Genomic DNA, 23391 nt, shown 5'->3' on the forward strand with positions numbered 1-23391 from the left:
ATACAGTGTATTTTTTTTTTTTTTTTATCTTAACCACTAGTTTGCAATAGGATATGCTATTATAAACTATTTCGAATAATTCGCCTTTTGTATCTCTATGAGCCCGTTTCGCATAAAATTGTCATCCTACAAATTAATTAATTTAATGGTTATTGTTTTAGGTATGGGCTTAATGATGGATATGAATAATTTACAAATAAAACAGATCATGATTAATTAAGTACTCACCAATCTCCAAATGAAATATATACTTAAATCGTATTTTAAGACGGGTTCGGTTTTACGACAGGTAAATCAACGATGGAACCGGCGCAGTGTTTTGTGTGTGTCAGCTTGTAGTAAAGTAGGTATAGAGGGAACAAGGAAAACCTATACATGATTATTGAAGGATTTCAAAAAGGCGTAGGCGAGACAGAGACGTGCCCAGAGAGGTTTAGAAATGAGTATTAATTATAAAATGTTATCCGAAAATGTATGCAGGTTCAATAGATGAAATGTATGAAGGTTCAAATAGTTAATAAATTACTAGACGGCACTATATATCGGGTGATTCTTTTAACGCCCTACACCAGTTGTGGGTCACCCTGTATAGTTAGGCTTTTTAAATAGTCTCCGGCCGCATAATTCCCCCGACTATTGTGCTGGCTTTTTTTTTATAATTATTTTCTACATCTAAATCATTACTGTCTTTTTTCTTCATTTAATCACTATAAAAAAAAAATTAATACTTCTTGTTGTTTGAACAAATAAATAGGTTGCAAAAACAACATGCTTTTGCACATCGAGAGGCAAAATTGTGTCACTGCTTTGACTGTATCGTATTCACATAGTTTATATATTTTTATATTTTATTGTAGTGTATCGATCCATAGTTTTACACTCATACTTTTTATATAACTGAACAGTTAACACCACAAACTGACGGTCGGAATAAGCAAAATATATGATGGTATTTTCTAAATCAATTTGCATTTCAGTTACAATAGCAGCGATTTTCATTATATCGTTATCGGGTAATAAACGTATAATTTTATTTGTCTTTCACATTGTTATTGTGTATGATTTGCTTTTCATAATATTATGTAAGCTTGAGCTTCTAGCTTGTTATTGTTTTATCAAACTTTGTGTTTGAACAAAATAGATATGTTTTATTAGCAAAGCGACTTATGACATAAGCGACTAACATTTTATTTTTTTTAGTTGTTAATGGCGGTAAACGTAAAGAAGGTAAGCACGTAATATTATACATTGTATATATAATATATATATTATTATTATTTTAGATTTATTATTATACATAGTTTCTTATTAAACCCTATGAGATATTGAGTGGTTTACGATAAAATGATCACCCTGTAAAATATATATATATATATATATATATATATTTAACTACCTGAGAAGATTTTTGTACATTTTATAAAAACATACGTTAAATAACACTGCAGAGCATTACAGTGTAAACTACAATCTAAATCCTGTAGATATTCCTCATATTATTTTTACAAAGTTATTACAATTTATTTAAATATCAAGTTAGCAAACATACAAAATTTACTCAGTGTAAAATAATTTAGAACACTATTTTTTTATCATATTAGGCAATCGAAATGTTTTAAGAAAATATAGTTTTAAAAATAAATAACTTAAATTCTTCTACTAAAAATCACTTGTTGTATTTAGTACCCGACTCAAATCAACGAAATATTCAAATCCCTATTTCGTATCTAATAAGTACTTCCTCACCAATGTTTTTTTTTATTTGATTAAAGCGGAAAATTACTAACAAATAGCACAGTATAAACCAGATACGCAACAAGCTTTTATTTGAGAATAATTCTTCACATAATTTTCAGCACCTGTAGACTTGTGACTTCACCGTCCCCACTACGCCCCGACCCCAATGTAATGGCTTTTTTATTTTAAATCGTATTTAAACACTAAACCGTAAAAACTAGATGTTTTTTAACTAAAGTCTTACTGTGCATTTTGTTTATATTATATTTCTGTAACAACTGTAAATAAGTGTGTAAGTTGATTGCAATGATTTTACAGGGGAGCGATTTTTAAACTTTGACCAGCTGTCATAAATCAGGATTTCATTAAAACATTTGACTTTTTTATAATCCTCTTATATTGATGTATACTTTAGAGGTACTGGAGTGGTTTTTTCAAGCTTAAAATCGCTCAAACAAAAAAAACACCATATTCAATCACTGAAATCGACTTATTTACATTTGTTACAAATTTTTTTATCATGTAAGAATACATCGTTTACTTATATAATTAGAATAGTAGTAAAACCTAGCCGCGTGTAGAGTAATTTCTTTTAATAATTTACTCATTTTTTGTTCAAAGATCAAGGTACCGATCATGCCATCCAGTCAGGTATGTTTTATGTTTTTAATTTACTTCAGGGCTAATATATTCATTACCATTAAAATTATTTTTATATTTAGTTATTTAATACATTTATTGTGAACGATACCCAAATATGTTATTTAGCCTAAACTAAGAAATATTTTTAAATATTTTAAATAGGATTTGTAAATATTATATAGGAAATCGTATTTTTTTAAAATATTACTATTCTTTTAATCACTTCCCTCTTTTTTTTTAGCCCAAAAACAACCACGATTAGTTGATAGTTGTATTAGCGATAACGATACAACTGTACCACCATCGCGTAAGTACACCATTATCACTAATTATCACTTGCTGTCCTGTGTCCTCGCTATATTTTATTGTTATTCCCTGAGTACATGTGTTTAAATTATCTTTGATTTTCTCCACTTATCACTGTTTAGGGTAACCCCTAGATCTTCACTTATTTATCATACTTTCCAAGGCTTTATTTAAGGTTTCGTTTGACTTCCTGACAAGACCTCCCACTGGGGTAGTTTACTTATCAGGTAAGCATTTATTCCGAATTGTTGGTAGATTTGTTGCACATTTGTATTTGTTTTCCTTCTGTACACTTAATATTTCAAAAATAGGTCCATATATCCGTCTTAGTACACTTCTTTAAAAACAAGACATTTTTATTCCTCGTGTCCTTATGTAGCCGACCATATTTTACATGTGTATACCAAATCTAAACGTAGGACAGGCGTTTCTTTCATCGTTTAAAGAAGTTTTAACTTATATCATATGAAAATACATATATAATTAGAATAGTGAAACCTAGCAGTGTGTAGAGTAATTTCTTTTAATAATTTACTCTTTTTTGTTCAAAGATCAAGATACCGATCATGCCTCCCAGTCAGGTATGTTTTAATACAATAATAATTGTAAGCGATACAAAAATTATGTTATTAAGCTTAATTTAAGAAATATTTTTATACATTTTAAATAGAATTTGTAATAATGTAGAACACAAATTTCAGCGTTAAATTATATAAATAGAAAGGTAGCAAAGACATTACAACATTATCAACATTACAAAGACGACATTTTTTTAACATGCGTACACAAATCAAAACGCATGACAGGCGTTTTTAAAAAAAATTGACTTCAATAATTTTTCCAAGGCATAATAACACTTGTTTCATCAATTTATTTTCATTTAGTGTTATGCATTTTATATTGTTGATTTATATTCACTCCCAAATTTGAAATTTTTCACTTTCTGAAAGCTATAATTTTGTAGAACTAGATATTTGATACGTCCTTTGTTTTTCTATAGAAAGCTAAATATTTTATTTGTTCGGTTTACTCATAGGCCCCATGGTTAGGTTGCTTTAAATCGTCTGTTCTTGTCGCTACTTCTATTGTATAACCAGCTATACAATATAAAGAAATAATTTAGATCCAGCTTTAATACTGTATAATATATAATATATGTCCATAAAAACCCGGAAGGTTTAAAAATATAATAATATAATATTGTAAGTAATGTAGACTACTTATTGGCATATTTAAAGTTAAAAAAGAAGACGATGAGCCAACTACAAGGCGACCATTAGCTGTAAACAACTTCGATGATTGCTTATCCGGGTAAATACTTGTACATGTTAACTATTGCAATAGGTTTTAATTCAAACTGGAATTGTTAGCTACATTGGAAACCAGAGTAAGATAGTATTATTATTGGACTACGACGGAACATTAACTCCAATCGTTGCACGTCCTGAATTGGCTATAATACCCGATGAGACTAAAAATGTTTTACAAACATTGGCCGGAATGCCAAATGTGCACATCGCAATAATTTCGGGACGAGGATTAGGTGATCTTAAAGATATGGTTCGTTAATTAAATTGTGTATTTTGCGTTAGATATAATGTAATACAGATAATTAAAATCATTCTAGATCGGTGTCGAAGGTTTGACTTATGCTGGTAACACTGGCCTTGACATTAGTTTTCCCGATGGTGGCGAATTTAAATATCCAATATCCGAAAAGGATCAAGAAAAATTAAAAAAATTGATAGAAACTCTCCAAGCCCAGGTATGTAAGACATGCCGTTCGTTACAACAAACACTGCATTTCATAGTTCACAATATGGAGCTAAGAAAGCATTGAAAGTTGTATAATTTTTTCTTTGTGGCCACTTTTCGGTATTCCTAGTAGGGGAATGCAATTATTTATTTTTTATTTTTTAGCTTTGCAAACATAGTGATTGGGTAGAAGACAAAGGACCTACGCTGACCTACCATTACCGTGCTGCACCTGAAGTTTTACATGCTGAACTGATGGAAAGAGCTCGGTATCTCATTTTAGATGCTGAGTTTAAAGCGGGTAAGGCACATTGCGCTCTTGAAGCAATTCCTTGTGTAGATTGGGACAAAGGGCAAGCAGCTTTGTACATTTTAAACAAATTCTTCCCAGAAAATTGGAGGGAAATTGCTATAATTTATGTTGGAGATGATGTGAATGACGAATATGCTATGGAGGTAATTAAAATTGATTTGAATAATTTCATAATGACTAATTTATCATTGTGTATTTGCTTATGAATTTCACCACCAGGTTTTGAAAGATATGGCTGTTACATTCCGCGTAGATGCGTCTAATAAAGTTGATTCCGTAGCTAAACACTACTTATCGAACCCTGATTCTGTGCTAGCTATGCTGCAATGGGTGGAAAGACATTTTGGCAAGCGAATGCTGCAAGAAGACAGTGATAGAAACTTAAGTAATAATTAATAATTATCATTGGGCAAAACGAAAATGGACTTTGGAATACCTAAAAATCAGTTTCGACAAAATCTATACTTAAATATTACACTAATAAATTATAATATTACGCTATCATTCTATAGTTATCTTAAATACCTATAAATGCATAATATAATGACACTAAAAGTTTTATAAACGTACCTACATTACCAGTTTGTAGAAAATGTGTAGATTGTAGACTTGTCTAGAAATGGTCGTCTAAAATTATTTTAGGCGCACCTGAAACTATTTTAGGTCCATTTGCGTTTCACCTAATAGTTTCTACAAAATGTATTATTGTAAATACTATCTGTCCATAAGAGTACCTAAATATTTGGAAATGTTTAAAATATTTTTTAAAAAATAAAATCACAATTGAAAAATTTACATTTGTTATATTTTATTAAAATTATAAGTAAAAGATTTAGCTGGTTAAGCAACGTACCGAGGCATAAACGATCACAAAAGTTCTGAACTGGAAACCACAAGGTCTTCCCTTAGATACTAGATAGATCTAAATAACGGTGGTCTGATAAGTCGCAAAGCTTTTAACAATACTAATGGCCGGTTGCATAAATGTATAGATTCTATTTACTACGTTTTTTTTACTATTGTTTCCAATATTGTTTTATTATTATTTATTGGTCTGTTATGAACTGACTTAATTTGCCCATCTCGGTAAGAGTAGCTGTCTTATAATTTTAGTGACACTTAAAAAACCAAATTATACACAGTTCTCCAGAAGCGTTTTTGATACAATGTTTCAATATTACATCATTGTAGTAAAATAATAGAAATAGTGTTATTATTACGACCATTCTCGGTAGTTTAAATTAAAACATTAGCCTAGCTCACTGTATAACAAAATAATAATCTCCTATTTTACAATCAGCTGCTGTGTATAATTTAAAAAATGCATACACGTTTTCGTATCCAAGATTTTGTTTATAATTGTTATTTAAACAACTTATTTAAAATTGTTTACTATACATAAATTTGATTTTATTTTTTATGTTTTTCTGTGTACCTTTCAAACGATAAAATATCTATTTAACTTTCTTTTTTGGTGTATATAATTTGTTGAAACTGTTGTTATAAAGACTTATTTAATATAACTAATTGTTATTATTTACTTTTTATAAAATTATTTTGTTGTTTTTCATAATAATTATTTCGTGAAAACTTAATCTATTGAACTTACTAACATGCCGCCATTCAGCAAACAAAACCCAAGTTCCATGGACATTGAGTTCGTCCAAAGGACGTATCCGGCTGATCGCAGTCCGGACTCGAGCGATTCTGATAGCGATAGTATTATAACGGAAGCTATCGAATACTACTCCCAAAGAATCGAGTAACCCACCTACTAATATAAAATAAAATTCAAATCAACAATTTATGTATAATTAGTGATCCGGAATTAAATGGTATGGAACTCGAAGAGATCGACAGCGAGATGTACAAAGAACAAGAGCGTCCGCTAAAAAGAAAAAGACCGAATTCCGACTCCGAGGACGACGATGACGAACAACCAGCGAGCAAGAGATTAAAGTATTTAGCTATACTTGTATTGACTGGGATATTTCTGCGGTGTTTGGGTAAAGGGGTATAAGTCGAGGCCGGCGTGAGAGTACCAGTGGAGCGTTAGTTAATAAACGGAGATTAATCGGTTTAAATGATTGAAATACATTTAGGTTCGAGGTGTTTGTCGATCGCCAAATTTGGATGTCGCACGTCATTGCAGGACATATAAGAATTTTATCGTTAACAGAGATGCTTTAATTCGAGAGATATTTGTGTAGTTGTAATGTTGACAGTCCAGGTTAGGTATTGAGTTATAGTAACGTCATGTGACGCTTTGCTTGCATTTATTTTCTCACCGGCTGGGCAATGGTTATCGATGTTCATACCGTTTAAATTCATATGTTTTAGGAGACACGTTTCTAGCGATTTCAAAATGGATATTGAGCCGTTACCTGGAACTTCAGCCTGGAGTACTCAAAACCAACGGTCCAGAGACGTGAGACCGCCGACTACGGCGTCGTGCGGGAAACACTTTGACACACTATCCCTGTCTAGTGTTTGCCCGAAGCAGTTGGCCCAACTACTCTGCCAACTGGCTCGACTGTCTGTCGAGGAACGTCGTCGTAGTTTTAACGCTAGAATAATTGTACCACCGATCCCAATACACGAGTAAGGCGCCGACCAATAGCCAAATCACCAGTCTGGTGTTAATAACAAAAAATAAATGTTTACTTACAATAATTATTATAGCTATTTCGAATTTATCGACTCGGACGACCACAGACCAAATGTCGACTCCGACGGTGTAGGACGTCCACGGATAAGAAGACGGAGGTAACCGATCGACTTCTTAATGTGTATAACGCAATATTATTATTGTATTACTACAACCGACACACAGCACCACACACACGCATACATACAAAAACGTAGATGCCATATTTTATAGTTTATCAATCAGTATAATGTTGTTTTTGTACATTAGTTGTGCATAGATATCTACCCGAAAATCATTGTTTACATTAAGTGCATTGACGCACCTAAAGGGGGAGGGGGTGGGGCTAGGGAAATTCAAATCAATCGGGCACAGCCCCAAGTAAGGTTTATAATTTTTACTGAAATTCTGAGCTTCCAGGGTTTTTAAAAGGTCTGAACTTCCTTAGCTCTCCCCCCCCTCCACTAGTTGCGCCAACGATTAAGTGTCCGCTCTGATTCAATCTACTCGGTGTACTTACAGACATATAAGATGTCCAATAAGTTTGGAAGCGTCTGATTTTCAATAGGGGTTTTTGATTTTAATTGATATATGGCGTAGTATTTTATGTATATTATTAGTAGTTTGCGTGATATGAAATTTAAATTGGAACTCATAAAAAAAATTGTTTTAAATAATTTAAACAATTCTTTAGACGACCTGATCCTGTGATGGTCGATTTTGACGAATATCTAGTGGACTACATGTCGGACTCGACTGTCGACGACGACGACGACGACGATTGGTTTCGCTTGGTCATCGACGAAGAAATTAATGAAATGGAGACCGTTGGATAGACACAAGAGTATAATTGCACTTGTGACGTTTCTGTATAACAGCTGTTTAAACTCAACTACTTCTTTACCAAAAACTAAGTTAATGAATCAATTATACGGGCCAAGACGCATGGATGGACGAGAGTACACTATTTAGTGTTTACTAAAGCTCTAATGTAAAAAAAAAAATAAGGAAATATCGTGAAAAATATTATTACCTCTCTTTGTGGCTAGGCTGTTATTAAATTTAATTAATTTAAAAAACTAAATTTACTATAGGTGTTGGAAATATATTTTAATGTCTACATTAATTGTCGCTTTCATAAACAGATTGTATTTGATTTAAATATGAGGTACAGGCTACGATGTAAAATATGGATTTTTCACTTTCTTTCTCATTTTTCTTTTCTTACATTGTATTTTTTTATGTGTATATTATTGTTGCTGATTTATTCCCATAATATTGTGTATATCCTGTACTTTTGCTCTCTATTGAATATTTATATTTGTATATATAATATAACAATACTAAAAAATTCATCTTATCTATGGTTATACTTAGTTTCCATATTATATCATAATATATTGTAAGGCTTATGTCGAAAGACCTGTTTTTTTTTTACTTAGTACAAGTCTAATTCTTGGAATTAAAGTCTGAATAATATGCTGATAAGTAAAACTAGAGTGGGAATTAAATTCGCACTTTGTATACAATTTCCAAGTTTATCATAGTATCTACAATGAAATCACAATTCATCTATAAAATATTTGTATATGTTGTGGTATACAACCGTTTAATACTTGACAACGTTGTTATAATTATCGGTATGAAATACCTAAACAGAAAAATGGTAATTTTATTAAAATTTTATCAATGAACATTCTGTTTTACTTTTTATAAAACGATTATGTTTTGAAAAAAAGTTGATCTTTATAAACTCAAGAGATAATTTACTGTTGATAAATTAGTATATTAATTTAGGTAATATTGTAAAACACATACTTTTAGTTTTTTTTTTTTTTTTAAAAAAACAATTTGAGTAGGTATAACTTAAATAAAAAATTAAAAATGTATTTTTAAATACTAAATTTAATAAGAATTCAATAACGTACTTTAATATAAATGTCAATAAGTTATTACGTATGTCTGAGAGTGGAAATCCCTCACAGATCTGCATCTAAATTTATAAAAAAAAAAAAAAATGTGTAAAATAATATTTAAAATATATTAGAATGATAATTTATCAACAGTAAATTGTCTCTTGAATTTGTAAAGAAGAAATGTTTTGCAAAACATACTTACACGTTTTATAAAAAGTAAAACAGAATGTTTATTGATAAAATTCAATAAAATTATTTTTTTTTTTATACCTATCTATTTAAGACAATACATCATTAGAAAGTATTCAATACCCAACAATAAAATGAAGCGTATTTACTTAAATACTTTACAACTTCGAATAGCACAGTAATCAATAATTATTAAGGTTATAACTAACTGAATTAATAATATAATAATTGTAATTCTGTAGTAAGCTCTAACCACATCAGTTAATAGCCAGTTCAGTCTCTACTAAGTTTTATATCCTGTATACGAATAATGCATTATTACACCATTATGGAAAACAAATTAAAATTCGACATATTTTTAATGAAATTAATTAAACATTTTTGATATAAAAATGTCGTTATCTGGTATCATATTACTAATTTTCCATGATATTATTATTATTCTTCCATGGAATACCTAACAAAACTCTCTATCTTTTTTTAACGATATTGACCCTCCGACCTGTCTCTCTCTACTATCAGTCCATTTCTTTATAGGTCAATGGTTGGAACAGGTGGGAAATCTGAAGATAAAAACCGTTTGTCTATCATTATTTCAATTTTCAAAATCATTTATAGTGACTTCTAGCTTCCTAGCAAAGTACTACGGTCTAATAATTATTCCTACTTAGAGTGTTATCGCCAATTGGACGATGCGGCGATAATGGTAATTCATAATTATCATTCCTTAACCATTCGGTATATAGTTAGTTAAACAAAGAACTAATTTGTACAAAACAACTTGTTATTGTACGTTTCGAGGCAGAATTGTGTCAATATTTAAGGTATGGAAATGTTTTTTACACAGTTAATGTGCTTTATACGTCTGTAATGTATTCGTATATTTTATATATTTATATTAGTATAATATCTATCCATAAGTTTACACTTTTATACTTGTTGGATTACTGAACAGTTAACACCACAAACTAACTTTATCAGAAAAAGCAAACTATATGATGGCCTTTTTTAAATCTATTTGTTTTTCAGTTGCAATAGCAGCAATTATCATTCTATCATTATCGGGTAATAATTGTATTTGTCTTTCACATTGTTATTGTATGTGATTTGCTTTTCATGATATTATGAAAGCTTGAGCTTCTAGCTTGTTATTGTTTTTTCAAACTTTATGCATATGCTAAAACCTAGCCCCTTATACTTAAAATAAAAAATGAACGAAATACTTATAAACAATGTTATTTAAACATATTGACTTGCTAGTTAATATTTTCATAATAAAAATTGTTTATTTTTTTTTTTTTGTTTAGTTGTTAATGGCAGTAAACGTAAAGCAGGTGAACACATAGTATTATACATTGTAATCGTATAATAAGTATGGAACATTATTATTATATAATATATGTATATAATATATACATAAATATAACTACTTCTTGGTGGTTGCTACTTAGTAATACTTCTTAAAGAAAATTGTTTGTACATAAAATACGTTAAATAATACTGTATGACATTACAGTTTAAACTACAATCCAAATTCTTTAGATATTGCTTATAATCTTTATACAAAGTTATTACATTTTTTACACACCAAATTATGTTATATAATTAATGTTGCTCTTTATTTAATTTTTTTATTAAAAATTAGACATTTTTAAGAAAATATATTCTTTAAAAATAAATAACTTATCTAATGGTCTTATCATATAATCTCTTTCATCTAGTATTCCAGGCCAACTCGATACACAAATAATTAATATCTATTTTGGCCAAACACAACTATCTACAATGTACCTAAAAAAATTGTTTCCAAAAAAAAAAATATTTTCTTAGAAGACCTTCCACCTCTCCTTAATTATTAGTACCCATTTTAATCAAAGAAATCCCCAAGATTTCAAATCCCTGGCTCAACTCTTAGTACATCCTCGTGGAATTTTTTTTTTCCATTTGATTAAAGTTGACACACTTATAAACACACAACGCAATTATATGAGAGTGATTGTATCATTTCAGTTAAAATAATTCCTGTAGACTTGTGACTTCCCCGTTCCCACTATCCTAGCTTTTTTATTTTAAATCATATTTAGTCACTAAATAATTTTTAACTTAATTCTTACTGTGCATTTTTTTTTTTTTATATTATATTTAAATCGTATAAAATACAGTGTTACCTATCTTATATAATTAGAATAGTAGCAAAAACCTAGAAATTTTGGTTATTAAGGAAAACTAAATTGCAGTGTTTTTTACCAGTTATCTATGTATTGTTCTTATTACTTATAATGTGTAGAGGGTTTTTTTTTGTTAATAATTTACTCAATTTTTATTCAAAGATCAAGATACCGATATTGCAAATCAGCCAGGTATGATTTATGTTTTTAATTTGTTTGAGATTGAATATATTTATTATTATTAAAATTATTTGTGTTTTTAATAATTTAATACAATTATTGTGAAAGATACAGAAACTGTGTTATTAAGCTTCTCATTTAAGAAATATTTTTCTACACTTTAAATAGGATCTGTAATAAAGTAAAGCATAAATTTCTTATCTTATAAAGTATTTAACAAATATATAGGAAATTGTATTTTTTTTAAATATGACTACTCTTTTAATCACTTCCCTCTTTTATTTTAGCTCAAAAAAAACCACGATTAGTTGATAGTTGTATTAGCGATAACGATACAACTGTACCACCATCGCGTAAGTACACAATTATCACTGATTATCACTTGTAAACTTCTTACTGCATGGTTTATAATTCTTTGTACTGTAGTAGTTAACTTTTACTTTGGTTTCTTAAGTTAAGAATTCAACTATCATTTAATAAAATTAAATAATTACTACATAAAGTCACTTTCCTGGTATTATTGAGCAATCTTTCACATTGTCATACATTTTTTATTATCTTTTAAGTTTTTAATTGTTAATTTTTTTTCTACGCATGGCTAAATACTTTATTTGTTACTCACTCCCAAGCCCAATGGTTACTTTAAATGTCAACTGTTCTTGTCACTAATTCTAGTCCTGTGTAAGCAATTAGACTAAATAACCATGTCTTTACGTATTGATCCGACTCCTTTCTCGAGTGCTAGTTAAAAAGGACAAGTGACTACAGCGCATCACTGTATCTAAAGCTAGTTTTAACTTAATTATGTCCATAGCACAAAAAAGGGTTTTAACCCTTAGTAGTTTACTACTAAACCCTACTTAATCGAACGTGAATTTGAAAAACAATTCTGAATTAAATCATTGTTTTTCAATTTTTTGGATAAATCCTTTTCAGTTGCTCTTTTATTTTTTGTCACAATATTTTGCTTGCTATATTTTGGTTTTTAATGTATTCTTCTATACTTTATATATTGTTAATATAAAGACAATATAAAGAAATAATATTAGATCCAGCTCTAATACTATATAATGTATAAAATGTTTACATATAAACCCGTATGTTTTAAATATATAATATTGTAAGTAAAGCAAATTATTAATTTACACATAGCTAAAAATGGAGACGGTGTACAAACTATCATGCAATCAGTTTCTTTACAAGACTTCGATGCTTACTTATCAGAGTAAATACTTGTTCATCTTAACTATTACAATATGTTTTTATTGAAATTTGAATTATTAGGTACATTGGAAACTCAACAAATCTCGCATTATTACTGGACTACGACGGAACATTAACTCCAATCGTTTCACATCCTGACTTGGCTACATTACCCGTTGAGACTAAAAATGTTTTACAAACATTGGCCAAAATGCCAAATGTGTACATAGCAATAATTTCGGGACGAGGCTTAGATGATGTTAAAAACAAGGTTCGTTAATGAAATTGTGTACTTTGCGTTAGATAATGTGATGTAATACAGATAATTTAAATAATTTTAGGTCGGTATCGACGGTTTAACATATGCTGGTAACAGTGGTCTTGAAATTCTCTTTCCCAACGGTACCAATTATGTACATCCACTGCCCAATGAGTATAGAGAAAAAGTCACAGAATTGTTAAAATGTCTCCAAGATCGGGTATGTAATACTTGCCGTTCATTACAACAAACACTGCATTTCATAGTTCACAATGTTTAGCTAAGAAAGCATTGAAAGTTGTGTGATTTTTTTTATGACTGTCGCCGTTTTTTTAAAATTATTTTGTAGGTTTGCAAACACGGTGCTTGGGTAGAAAACAAAGGCACTATACTGACTTTCCATTATCGTAAAGTACCAGAAGACCTCCGTGCCAAACTTGTGTCAGAAGCTCAGCGTTTCATTGAAGTAGCTGGGTTAAAAGTGATGGAAGCTCATTGTGCACTCGAAGCAAAACCTTACGTAGATTGGAACAAAGGGAAAGCAGCTTTGCACATTTTAGACAAGGCCTTCGGTCGGGATTGGAGAAAAAAACACATTCGTATAATCTTTGTTGGAGATGATGTGGTGGACGAAGACGCCATGAAGGTAAATTAGAATTTTCAAACCCATTTCAAAATAACTAATTATCAATGTGTGTTTGTTTATACATACTAGGCGTTGAAAGGCACGGCTGTTACATTCCGCGTAGATGCGTCTAATATAGTTGAAACCTCAGCTGAACACCGTTTACCGGACATCGATTCTGTGTTGAATATGCTGAAATGGGTGGCAAGACATTGCGACAAGCGAGAGCTGCGAGAAGACAGTGTCGAGAACTTAAGTGATGGTTAATGACTATCATAAGGTGAATCGCAAATAGTCCTGGCCATACCTAAAAATAAGTTTCCACAGAATTAATACTTGTAAATACTATCTAGGTACCAATCTATAAAGTAATCTAACTTTCAAATAAAATTACTATTTGCTGTCAATTTGTATAGATAAAATCAATTATGTCTCTTGTGTTGCGAGTAAAATAAAAATAAAATAATTTTATTAATATCAAAAATCAATGTTCTATAAATATTATTTATATACATAATACTCTATAATAAGAAATCTCAAAAAAAAATATTTTAAAAAGTAAAGTCACTCTTAGGAAATTTACATTTGTTATATTCCATTAAAATATTGATAACACTGCTACCACGGAACTAGTTGGTTTAGTAAAAATATTTTTCCAATTTTTACTTGTGTGATTAGTAAGGTAGTATTCATAGCTTGATAAAAACAAATTAGGCTTGTTCACAAATGGTTGTGATAATTTAACGCAACAATTGCAAATCTTTATAATACCTAATATTCCATTTTTTTTTTATTATTATTATTATTATTATTATTAATTGAATTCAAAATTTTAAATAAACCAACAGAGTGGAGTCTGGGTATTATTGGGATGGAACTTAATATTATGATCGGAGAAGTGACAAGTCTTATTCATGGAATTAAGATCTGAAAAACATACTAAAAATATTTCCACAAGTCGAAAAAAATATAGTTTTAAGGAAATTCAATTTTAAGACTGAAACTGCTTCCAAAAGATTAGTTCTAAAACTTTAATTTTAATACTTTGCAACTGTTATTGTAATCCGATGCTTGTTATTTTAATTTTAAGCTACATAAAGGATTCTCAACTAGACACCGAGAATTGAGGTGATGGCGATTTAGCAAAAGGTTTCACCCGATTAATAATTATTGCATTAAAACGCCTCAAATAAAAATAAGGCAGCCTTGATTTATTATGCTTAACTATAAAAACATCTTAAGCAGTATCTAAACATGTGCTACATTTTTATGTATTATTGTTTTTAACTGCAAAAATGAACAAAGTCAATACCGACACAAATGTATAATAGAGGCGTTGGTTGGGTTAAGACTTGTGGCGGTAATCCATTTTGTAAATCAAAATTATAGCAGTACACTACGGGTCTATACTGTAGGTTTAACTAAAAATATCCAATTTTTGAGCTGTGCAGGTCTTGCACCGATGGTGTGATATATAAAAGTATTGTCAATATTGTGCTTTAAATTAATTTTAAGTATTAGAGTGGGTACGATTGACTACAGAAAATTGTACACGTTATAGCGCCTCACTAGATCTACCTTCAGACCTAAAGACCTGAAAATTTGCTCAAAAATGATAAATAAAAAAAAATTGTCTACCCCTTCTAGAGGAAAGGGTTTGTTAATATTGGTCCAAGATGTTATAAATTACATATGTACAACTAAATTCGGAATACTGGCAATTTTCTTACAATTACAATTGCTCGAGAAAAAAATAAATGGCCCCAAAATATAATAATAATGAAAACCGTTTTAACTTTGGAGACTTCAAATAATATAACTAGGTCATTGTAAAAGATGTGGTTTTTGTTTTGGATATATTTCTTATTTAGTGCGTTGGTGTATGAGTAACGGGTAACTATTTGAACAAGCATACATAAAAGCACATTACACCATATTTTCTTCTTATTTTAAATAAATAACACAACCTAAAACGTATTTCCAATACGTTACCGTGTATGAAACAATACATATACAATAATTTAAAACAATAAACGCCGTGATAAAAATTTTACAATATTATAGGTTTTTATCATAAAAATCTATAATATTGTCAAAAGGTTTTAAATGGATGTAGAAATGTTTAGGATCCCCAAGAAAAAATGCAGCATTAGGATAAAGATAAAATTCATTGTTATGAAAACAAAAATTATGGTTTTTGTATTATTATTCATTTGGTTTACATAGTTTTTCATAAAAAAAAGTATTGACTACCATTTATTTATTTTTTTTAATATTTTGGTACACACACTATTTATCCAAGAGTAGTTGTTTAATGCGGTTATGTGCTAATTGAAAGTGTAAAATATACAATCCAGCAAAACGTTGACAAAACTTATAATATATCTACCATAATGCGTTTATTTTAATGTGATTTTATCACTTTCAGTAATTCATGTAGACCCGTGAGCTCCCCAGCCCTAATATTTTAAGTATAAATGTATACTTAAATATGTGAATATTACATGCAATATACAACATGTTGTTTGGTAATTTTCTTTTGCAAAAAATGGTATTTATGATGTTTTTGGAAAAACCAAAAAAAAAAAAATAATGGCTCTGGCTCTAATTGTACCACCCTTATACTACAAAATATACAAGTTTAAGCACATTATTGCCAATGATTTTATATATATTTATATCTACAGATACACATCAGTATTTATTAATTGAAAGTGATTCTATCTATACAATATAAATATATAAGATATTACAATTGTAATTTATGTGTTCTTTTTCATAATATCCTTAAAAAAAAAATTTGAAATTTTTAAGTAACTAAAAATCGTAAAACAAAAAATTCAAAATTGTATACATTTTATTACAATTTTATGTCGACTCAAGGCCAAAATTTCAACAAAAAAAAATGAATTGTTCTTACACATCTAATTACACTCTTTTGATTCGATACACCTTTTTTTTTATGATGTATAAATAACTTCAAAGTTTGAGTATTTTATTAAAAAGTACAATATTTAAGAGCCTACAACTTTTTAGGGTCTGAACTAAAAATTCTGAAATTTGTACAGCACTTATATTTAAATAGGAAATCTGGTAAAAGTATGGTAATGGGGACTTATTTTTACGAGAAGTTGTAAGAACTTGAATTTTTCAAATTTCGTATTATAGAACTACGCATAACATCGTTTTATTCAAGTTCTTACAACTCCAAGTAAAAATAAAAATAAGTGTCCGTTATAAAGCTTATACCAGATGTTTTATATAGTATATACATATAAGTAATGGTGATATAGAAATTTCAGAGTTTTGGTTTAAGCCCTAAGAAGTTGTAGGCTCATCAATGTAGCAAACAAAATTTGAAAAAATCATTTCTGTACAGCTCTTAGTAAAAATAAGTCTCAAGGTCAATATTTCGAATAATTTGTATTTTATTTTGATACATCAAACTTTACTAAAATTTTTTTTATTTATTATTTATAAGTAACTTCAATGTTTGGAATTTTACTGAAAAGTGCTATATTGAAGAGCCTATAACTTCTTAGGGCTTAAACCAAAACCTCTGAAATTTGTAATAAAAAATTAAAAAATGTTTTCTTCTCTTTTGTGGAACTATTTGCATAGGATATATAATTTTCAGGCATTTAGACAATCCACTCGCACACACATCAAGTGATTTGGCATATCCATGGAGTGCCTCAGGTATAATTTTTGTATCGTTTGATGATGTAAATAAAAGACAATTAATAACTGTTAGCATTGCACATTTTTAAGTTTTTACGATAGGACAGCGTTTTACTGTTATTTTTTTTTTTTTTTTTAACGTTTGAATTTGCGTGCAAGGTGCGAACCATATTATTACAAATATTATAGCAAATACGTATTTTGTATAAAGACCAATAATAACACTTAAACAAATGTTTTTTTTCCACCTACACGTGTCTTGTATTTTAGTGAACACGTTTTTTATTATTGTGTTCATATTTTCCGAAATATTAATTTAATTCGTCTTCATTAGTCGCGGTTAAGAAAATATTATTGTTGTACATTTTCTATGCAATCAAATTAAATGTAATATTAAGTATAGTAATAATAAACGTTTCCATTAGGACACTTGAATAGAATGGCATTGTATCTTAATGTACAAAATAGTTATTCGCTATAATTATTGAAATATCAGAGTTCTACGGTTCTGACATAAAATAGTTCAAACCTTTGAATAGGTACAAAAAAACAATACCTACGATAAACATATTTTTCAAAAAACGGTTACTTTAAGATAATGTAAAATTAGGCGACCTCAAAACCAATATCTAAATATTATTATTATTATCAGTCTGTAGATACCGAATCTATTACGAAACTAGGGTACCCCCAAAATAATCATTCGTCATTGACAATGATGATGTGAAAATATAATCTTTTGGTATAATATTATAATAGAAACTTTGATTTTGGAGGGGGGCTAATTTTCGAGTTACCGAAATAAAATTTAAAAATTACACATTGCACTGTGATTGATCCGTGTATATAAAAAGTATGAAAATAAAATCTTCGTACCCGGTTGGTTCAGGAACCACTTATCCGATCGACTTGCTGGGTTTTTCAACTTGGATAGTAAGCTATAATATCTAAGGAATATTCCTAACTTGGAACTAATATGACTAATATGCTGAAAAATGTGTACATTTCTCGATTTTGAACGGGAACGGGTGAACGCATCGAAGCTAAAAGCCAGAACAGTGGGATTGGGGCAAAAAGTTTGACACTGACTTAAGAGGACGTCACACACCCGTTATTTTCTTAAAAAAAAACCGCCTTGTGCGGATTAATTTTACAAAGGCTATAATCAAAACTAAGAAACCAAATTTTTACATAATACTGACAACAACATTGTCAATTAATCCACGCAAAGCAGTTTTGATGGGAAAAAAATTGTAATTTATCCTATAAACATGAATGTGATAGTCTAACAAAAAAAAAATGGTAATCAACAATGTATCCTCATTACTGTACGAATAAGTATACATTATAGTTCAAATTCTAAATTAAAATTTTTCGAAAAATTGCCTATACTTTATTCCTTAGAAATGGCCGGTGTGGCGTCCTCTTAAGAATATACAAATTTATTCTACCACCAAAATCGCCTAACCCAGTGACAGTTACCTAAAATATAAACTAATCTATACATATGAAAGGAATTTTCTTGGTTAGCAAAAAGCTGATCGAATAAGAAGAAAACACGAAAATAGTCAAAACTATAATATTTCATTCGTCCGGTAAATACACTTCGTGCATTAAGTCTTAAGTTATTGTGGCGATGTGAGTCAAAATGTTTTTTTATTGTGTTTAAATGATAATAGTAGTAACGACAAAATACTTTCATAAAAATCGTAGCTGATAGATAACTTAATATACAATTGACGTTTCTATAATTGTGTAATCTAGTTAACAGTATAGCTGATTTATAGGCAAATGACAAAAACGCTAAATAGTGTATACATTTAATAAATTAAACTAAAAACAGTATTTTTAATGTATAGTTATTTTTTTAAATATATATATTATGTAAGCTGTGGTCAGGTATATTCGTCGACAAAAATTTAGATTGACGTTTGGACGATTGAACAACTTGTAGGTATTATAGGTCATCAGATACATTTTTTTTTTTTACTCGTATAGTTAAATTTGAATAACATTCAAAGAAAAAAACAACAAATTTTGTGGTCTATTATTTTTATGATGTTTCTTTTATATTATTACACCAGTACATTATTGAATTTCTGTTTGGTGTTATGTTTGAACCATATTCTAGCAAAACAACGACGCTGATTCACAGGCCATATTGTTAGTTTTACTGCCAATATAAATTATCAGCCGATACAACAAACACAATATTTGTATGTGTGTTTATTTAGATTTTACTAAAATTCTCGCTCCTAAACGCAGCTACTAGGAAAAATCATTGAGAAATTGAAACATTCTGCAAAATATTTTTCGAGTGTTAAGTTGTGTATACGGGGAAAAAAATTATAATGTATCTTAAAACATGTGTTATCTGTCTTTGCTTTTTTGTCTATTTTCCAATAGCAAACGCCGTTCCTCCCAAGTTATCTGAAAAGGTAATTATGAGTTTAATGATTACAATGACGTGCTATATAGTCTGTAAATCTTTATACAAAAAAGTGAGAGACATTTTTACGTTATGTTTAAGTTAAAAATTATATTTCAAAAAAAATTGTAGGTTCACAAAGTAACTTGTGGCGGTAATCCATTTTGTAAATCAAAATTATAGCAGTACACTACGGGTCTATACTGTAGGTTTAACTAAAAATATCCAATTTTTGAGCTGTGCAGGTCTTGCACCGATGGTGTGATATATAAAAGTATTGTCAATATTGTGCTTTAAATTAATTTTAAGTATTAGAGTGGGTACGATTGACTACAGAAAATTGTACACGTTATAGCGCCTCACTAGATCTACCTTCAGACCTAAAGACCTGAAACTTTGCTCAAAAATGATAAATAAAAAAAAATTGTCTACCCCTTCTAGAGGAAAGGGTTTGTTAATATTGGTCCAAGATGTTATAAATTACATATGTACAACTAAATTCGGAATACTGGCAATTTTCTTACAATTACAATTGCTCGAGAAAAAAATAAATGGCCCCAAAATATAATAATAATGAAAACCGTTTTAACTTTGGAGACTTCAAATAATATAACTAGGTCATTGTAAAAGATGTGGTTTTTGTTTTGGATATATTTCTTATTTAGTGCGTTGGTGTATGAGTAACGGGTAACTATTTGAACAAGCATACATAAAAGCACATTACACCATATTTTCTTCTTATTTTAAATAAATAACACAACCTAAAACGTATTTCCAATACGTTACCGTGTATGAAACAATACATATACAATAATTTAAAACAATAAACGCCGTGATAAAAATTTTACAATATTATAGGTTTTTATCATAAAAATCTATAATATTGTCAAAAGGTTTTAAATGGATGTAGAAATGTTTAGGATCCCCAAGAAAAAATGCAGCATTAGGATAAAGATAAAATTCATTGTTATGAAAACAAAAATTATGGTTTTTGTATTATTATTCATTTGGTTTACATAGTTTTTCATAAAAAAAAGTATTGACTACCATTTATTTATTTTTTTTAATATTTTGGTACACACACTATTTATCCAAGAGTAGTTGTTTAATGCGGTTATGTGCTAATTGAAAGTGTAAAATATACAATCCAGCAAAACGTTGACAAAACTTATAATATATCTACCATAATGCGTTTATTTTAATGTGATTTTATCACTTTCAGTAATTCATGTAGACCCGTGAGCTCCCCAGCCCTAATATTTTAAGTATAAATGTATACTTAAATATGTGAATATTACATGCAATATACAACATGTTGTTTGGTAATTTTCTTTTGCAAAAAATGGTATTTATGATGTTTTTGGAAAAACCAAAAAAAAAAAAATAATGGCTCTGGCTCTAATTGTACCACCCTTATACTACAAAATATACAAGTTTAAGCACATTATTGCCAATGATTTTATATATATTTATATCTACAGATACACATCAGTATTTATTAATTGAAAGTGATTCTATCTATACAATATAAATATATAAGATATTACAATTGTAATTTATGTGTTCTTTTTCATAATATCCTTAAAAAAAAAATTTGAAATTTTTAAGTAACTAAAAATCGTAAAACAAAAAATTCAAAATTGTATACATTTTATTACAATTTTATGTCGACTCAAGGCCAAAATTTCAACAAAAAAAAATGAATTGTTCTTACACATCTAATTACACTCTTTTGATTCGATACACCTTTTTTTTTATGATGTATAAATAACTTCAAAGTTTGAGTATTTTATTAAAAAGTACAATATTTAAGAGCCTACAACTTTTTAGGGTCTGAACTAAAAATTCTGAAATTTGTACAGCACTTATATTTAAATAGGAAATCTGGTAAAAGTATGGTAATGGGGACTTATTTTTACGAGAAGTTGTAAGAACTTGAATTTTTCAAATTTCGTATTATAGAACTACGCATAACATCGTTTTATTCAAGTTCTTACAACTCCAAGTAAAAATAAAAATAAGTGTCCGTTATAAAGCTTATACCAGATGTTTTATATAGTATATACATATAAGTAATGGTGATATAGAAATTTCAGAGTTTTGGTTTAAGCCCTAAGAAGTTGTAGGCTCATCAATGTAGCAAACAAAATTTGAAAAAATCATTTCTGTACAGCTCTTAGTAAAAATAAGTCTCAAGGTCAATATTTCGAATAATTTGTATTTTATTTTGATACATCAAACTTTACTAAAATTTTTTTTATTTATTATTTATAAGTAACTTCAATGTTTGGAATTTTACTGAAAAGTGCTATATTGAAGAGCCTATAACTTCTTAGGGCTTAAACCAAAACCTCTGAAATTTGTAATAAAAAATTAAAAAATGTTTTCTTCTCTTTTGTGGAACTATTTGCATAGGATATATAATTTTCAGGCATTTAGACAATCCACTCGCACACACATCAAGTGATTTGGCATATCCATGGAGTGCCTCAGGTATAATTTTTGTATCGTTTGATGATGTAAATAAAAGACAATTAATAACTGTTAGCATTGCACATTTTTAAGTTTTTACGATAGGACAGCGTTTTACTGTTATTTTTTTTTTTTTTTTTTAACGTTTGAATTTGCGTGCAAGGTGCGAACCATATTATTACAAATATTATAGCAAATACGTATTTTGTATAAAGACCAATAATAACACTTAAACAAATGTTTTTTTTCCACCTACACGTGTCTTGTATTTTAGTGAACACGTTTTTTATTATTGTGTTCATATTTTCCGAAATATTAATTTAATTCGTCTTCATTAGTCGCGGTTAAGAAAATATTATTGTTGTACATTTTCTATGCAATCAAATTAAATGTAATATTAAGTATAGTAATAATAAACGTTTCCATTAGGACACTTGAATAGAATGGCATTGTATCTTAATGTACAAAATAGTTATTCGCTATAATTATTGAAATATCAGAGTTCTACGGTTCTGACATAAAATAGTTCAAACCTTTGAATAGGTACAAAAAAACAATACCTACGATAAACATATTTTTCAAAAAACGGTTACTTTAAGATAATGTAAAATTAGGCGACCTCAAAACCAATATCTAAATATTATTATTATTATCAGTCTGTAGATACCGAATCTATTACGAAACTAGGGTACCCCCAAAATAATCATTCGTCATTGACAATGATGATGTGAAAATATAATCTTTTGGTATAATATTATAATAGAAACTTTGATTTTGGAGGGGGGCTAATTTTCGAGTTACCGAAATAAAATTTAAAAATTACACATTGCACTGTGATTGATCCGTGTATATAAAAAGTATGAAAATAAA

General features: G+C 29.0%; 2 protein-coding genes across 4 annotated transcripts; both read left to right on the plus strand.

Annotated features, from left to right (window-relative positions):
* The first annotated feature begins 827 nt into the window (after positions 1-827).
* On the plus strand, positions 828-5528 carry LOC126845601 (uncharacterized). 2 transcript variants are annotated; one of them, XM_050584350.1, is made up of 11 exons: positions 828-1013; positions 1201-1227; positions 2359-2388; positions 2621-2686; positions 3237-3266; positions 3924-3996; positions 4056-4245; positions 4313-4450; positions 4606-4741; positions 4832-4896; positions 4973-5528. In XM_050584350.1, the coding sequence occupies exons 1-11, from the start codon at positions 944-946 to the stop codon at positions 5147-5149; spliced, it is 1002 nt and encodes a 333-aa protein (XP_050440307.1). In that variant the 5' UTR covers positions 828-943; the 3' UTR covers positions 5150-5528. The 2 variants fall into 2 exon arrangements, with proteins under 2 accessions (XP_050440307.1, XP_050440306.1); XM_050584349.1 differs by having other exon boundaries at positions 4606-4896.
* A 4544-nt stretch (positions 5529-10072) lies between these two features.
* LOC126845603 (uncharacterized) lies at positions 10073-14381 on the plus strand. Of its 2 annotated transcripts, XM_050584351.1 has the most exons (10): positions 10073-10329; positions 10427-10570; positions 10813-10839; positions 11836-11865; positions 12141-12206; positions 13006-13078; positions 13138-13327; positions 13398-13535; positions 13665-13961; positions 14031-14381. In XM_050584351.1, exons 2-10 carry the CDS (start codon positions 10501-10503, stop codon positions 14205-14207), a joined length of 1068 nt encoding a protein of 355 aa, XP_050440308.1. In that variant the 5' UTR covers positions 10073-10329; positions 10427-10500; the 3' UTR covers positions 14208-14381. The 2 variants fall into 2 exon arrangements, with proteins under 2 accessions (XP_050440308.1, XP_050440309.1); XM_050584352.1 differs by lacking the exon at positions 11836-11865.
* Positions 14382-23391: the final 9010 nt, after the last annotated feature.

This window comes from Adelges cooleyi, unplaced genomic scaffold (genome assembly GCF_023614345.1).
Source record: "Adelges cooleyi isolate 19-005CV unplaced genomic scaffold, UGA_ACOO_1.1 ACOO_flye_CR_arks_rails_tigmint_CR_PRNA_8, whole genome shotgun sequence".
In the NCBI taxonomy this organism is placed as follows: Eukaryota; Metazoa; Arthropoda; class Insecta; order Hemiptera; family Adelgidae; genus Adelges; species Adelges cooleyi.

Coding starts and splice junctions, on each gene's coding strand:
- LOC126845601 (XM_050584349.1), top strand. CDS start 944: ATGATGGTATTTTCTAAATCAATTTGCATTTCAGTTACAATAGCAGCG. Junction 2,687..3,236: donor TACAACTGTACCACCATCGC/GTAAGTACACCA, acceptor TTTTGTTCAAAG/ATCAAGATACCGATCATGCC. Junction 4,246..4,312: donor TAGGTGATCTTAAAGATATG/GTTCGTTAATTA, acceptor AAATCATTCTAG/ATCGGTGTCGAAGGTTTGAC.
- LOC126845603 (XM_050584351.1), top strand. CDS start 10,501: ATGATGGCCTTTTTTAAATCTATTTGTTTTTCAGTTGCAATAGCAGCA. Junction 11,866..12,140: donor CGATATTGCAAATCAGCCAG/GTATGATTTATG, acceptor CTTTTATTTTAG/CTCAAAAAAAACCACGATTA. Junction 13,962..14,030: donor TGGACGAAGACGCCATGAAG/GTAAATTAGAAT, acceptor TATACATACTAG/GCGTTGAAAGGCACGGCTGT.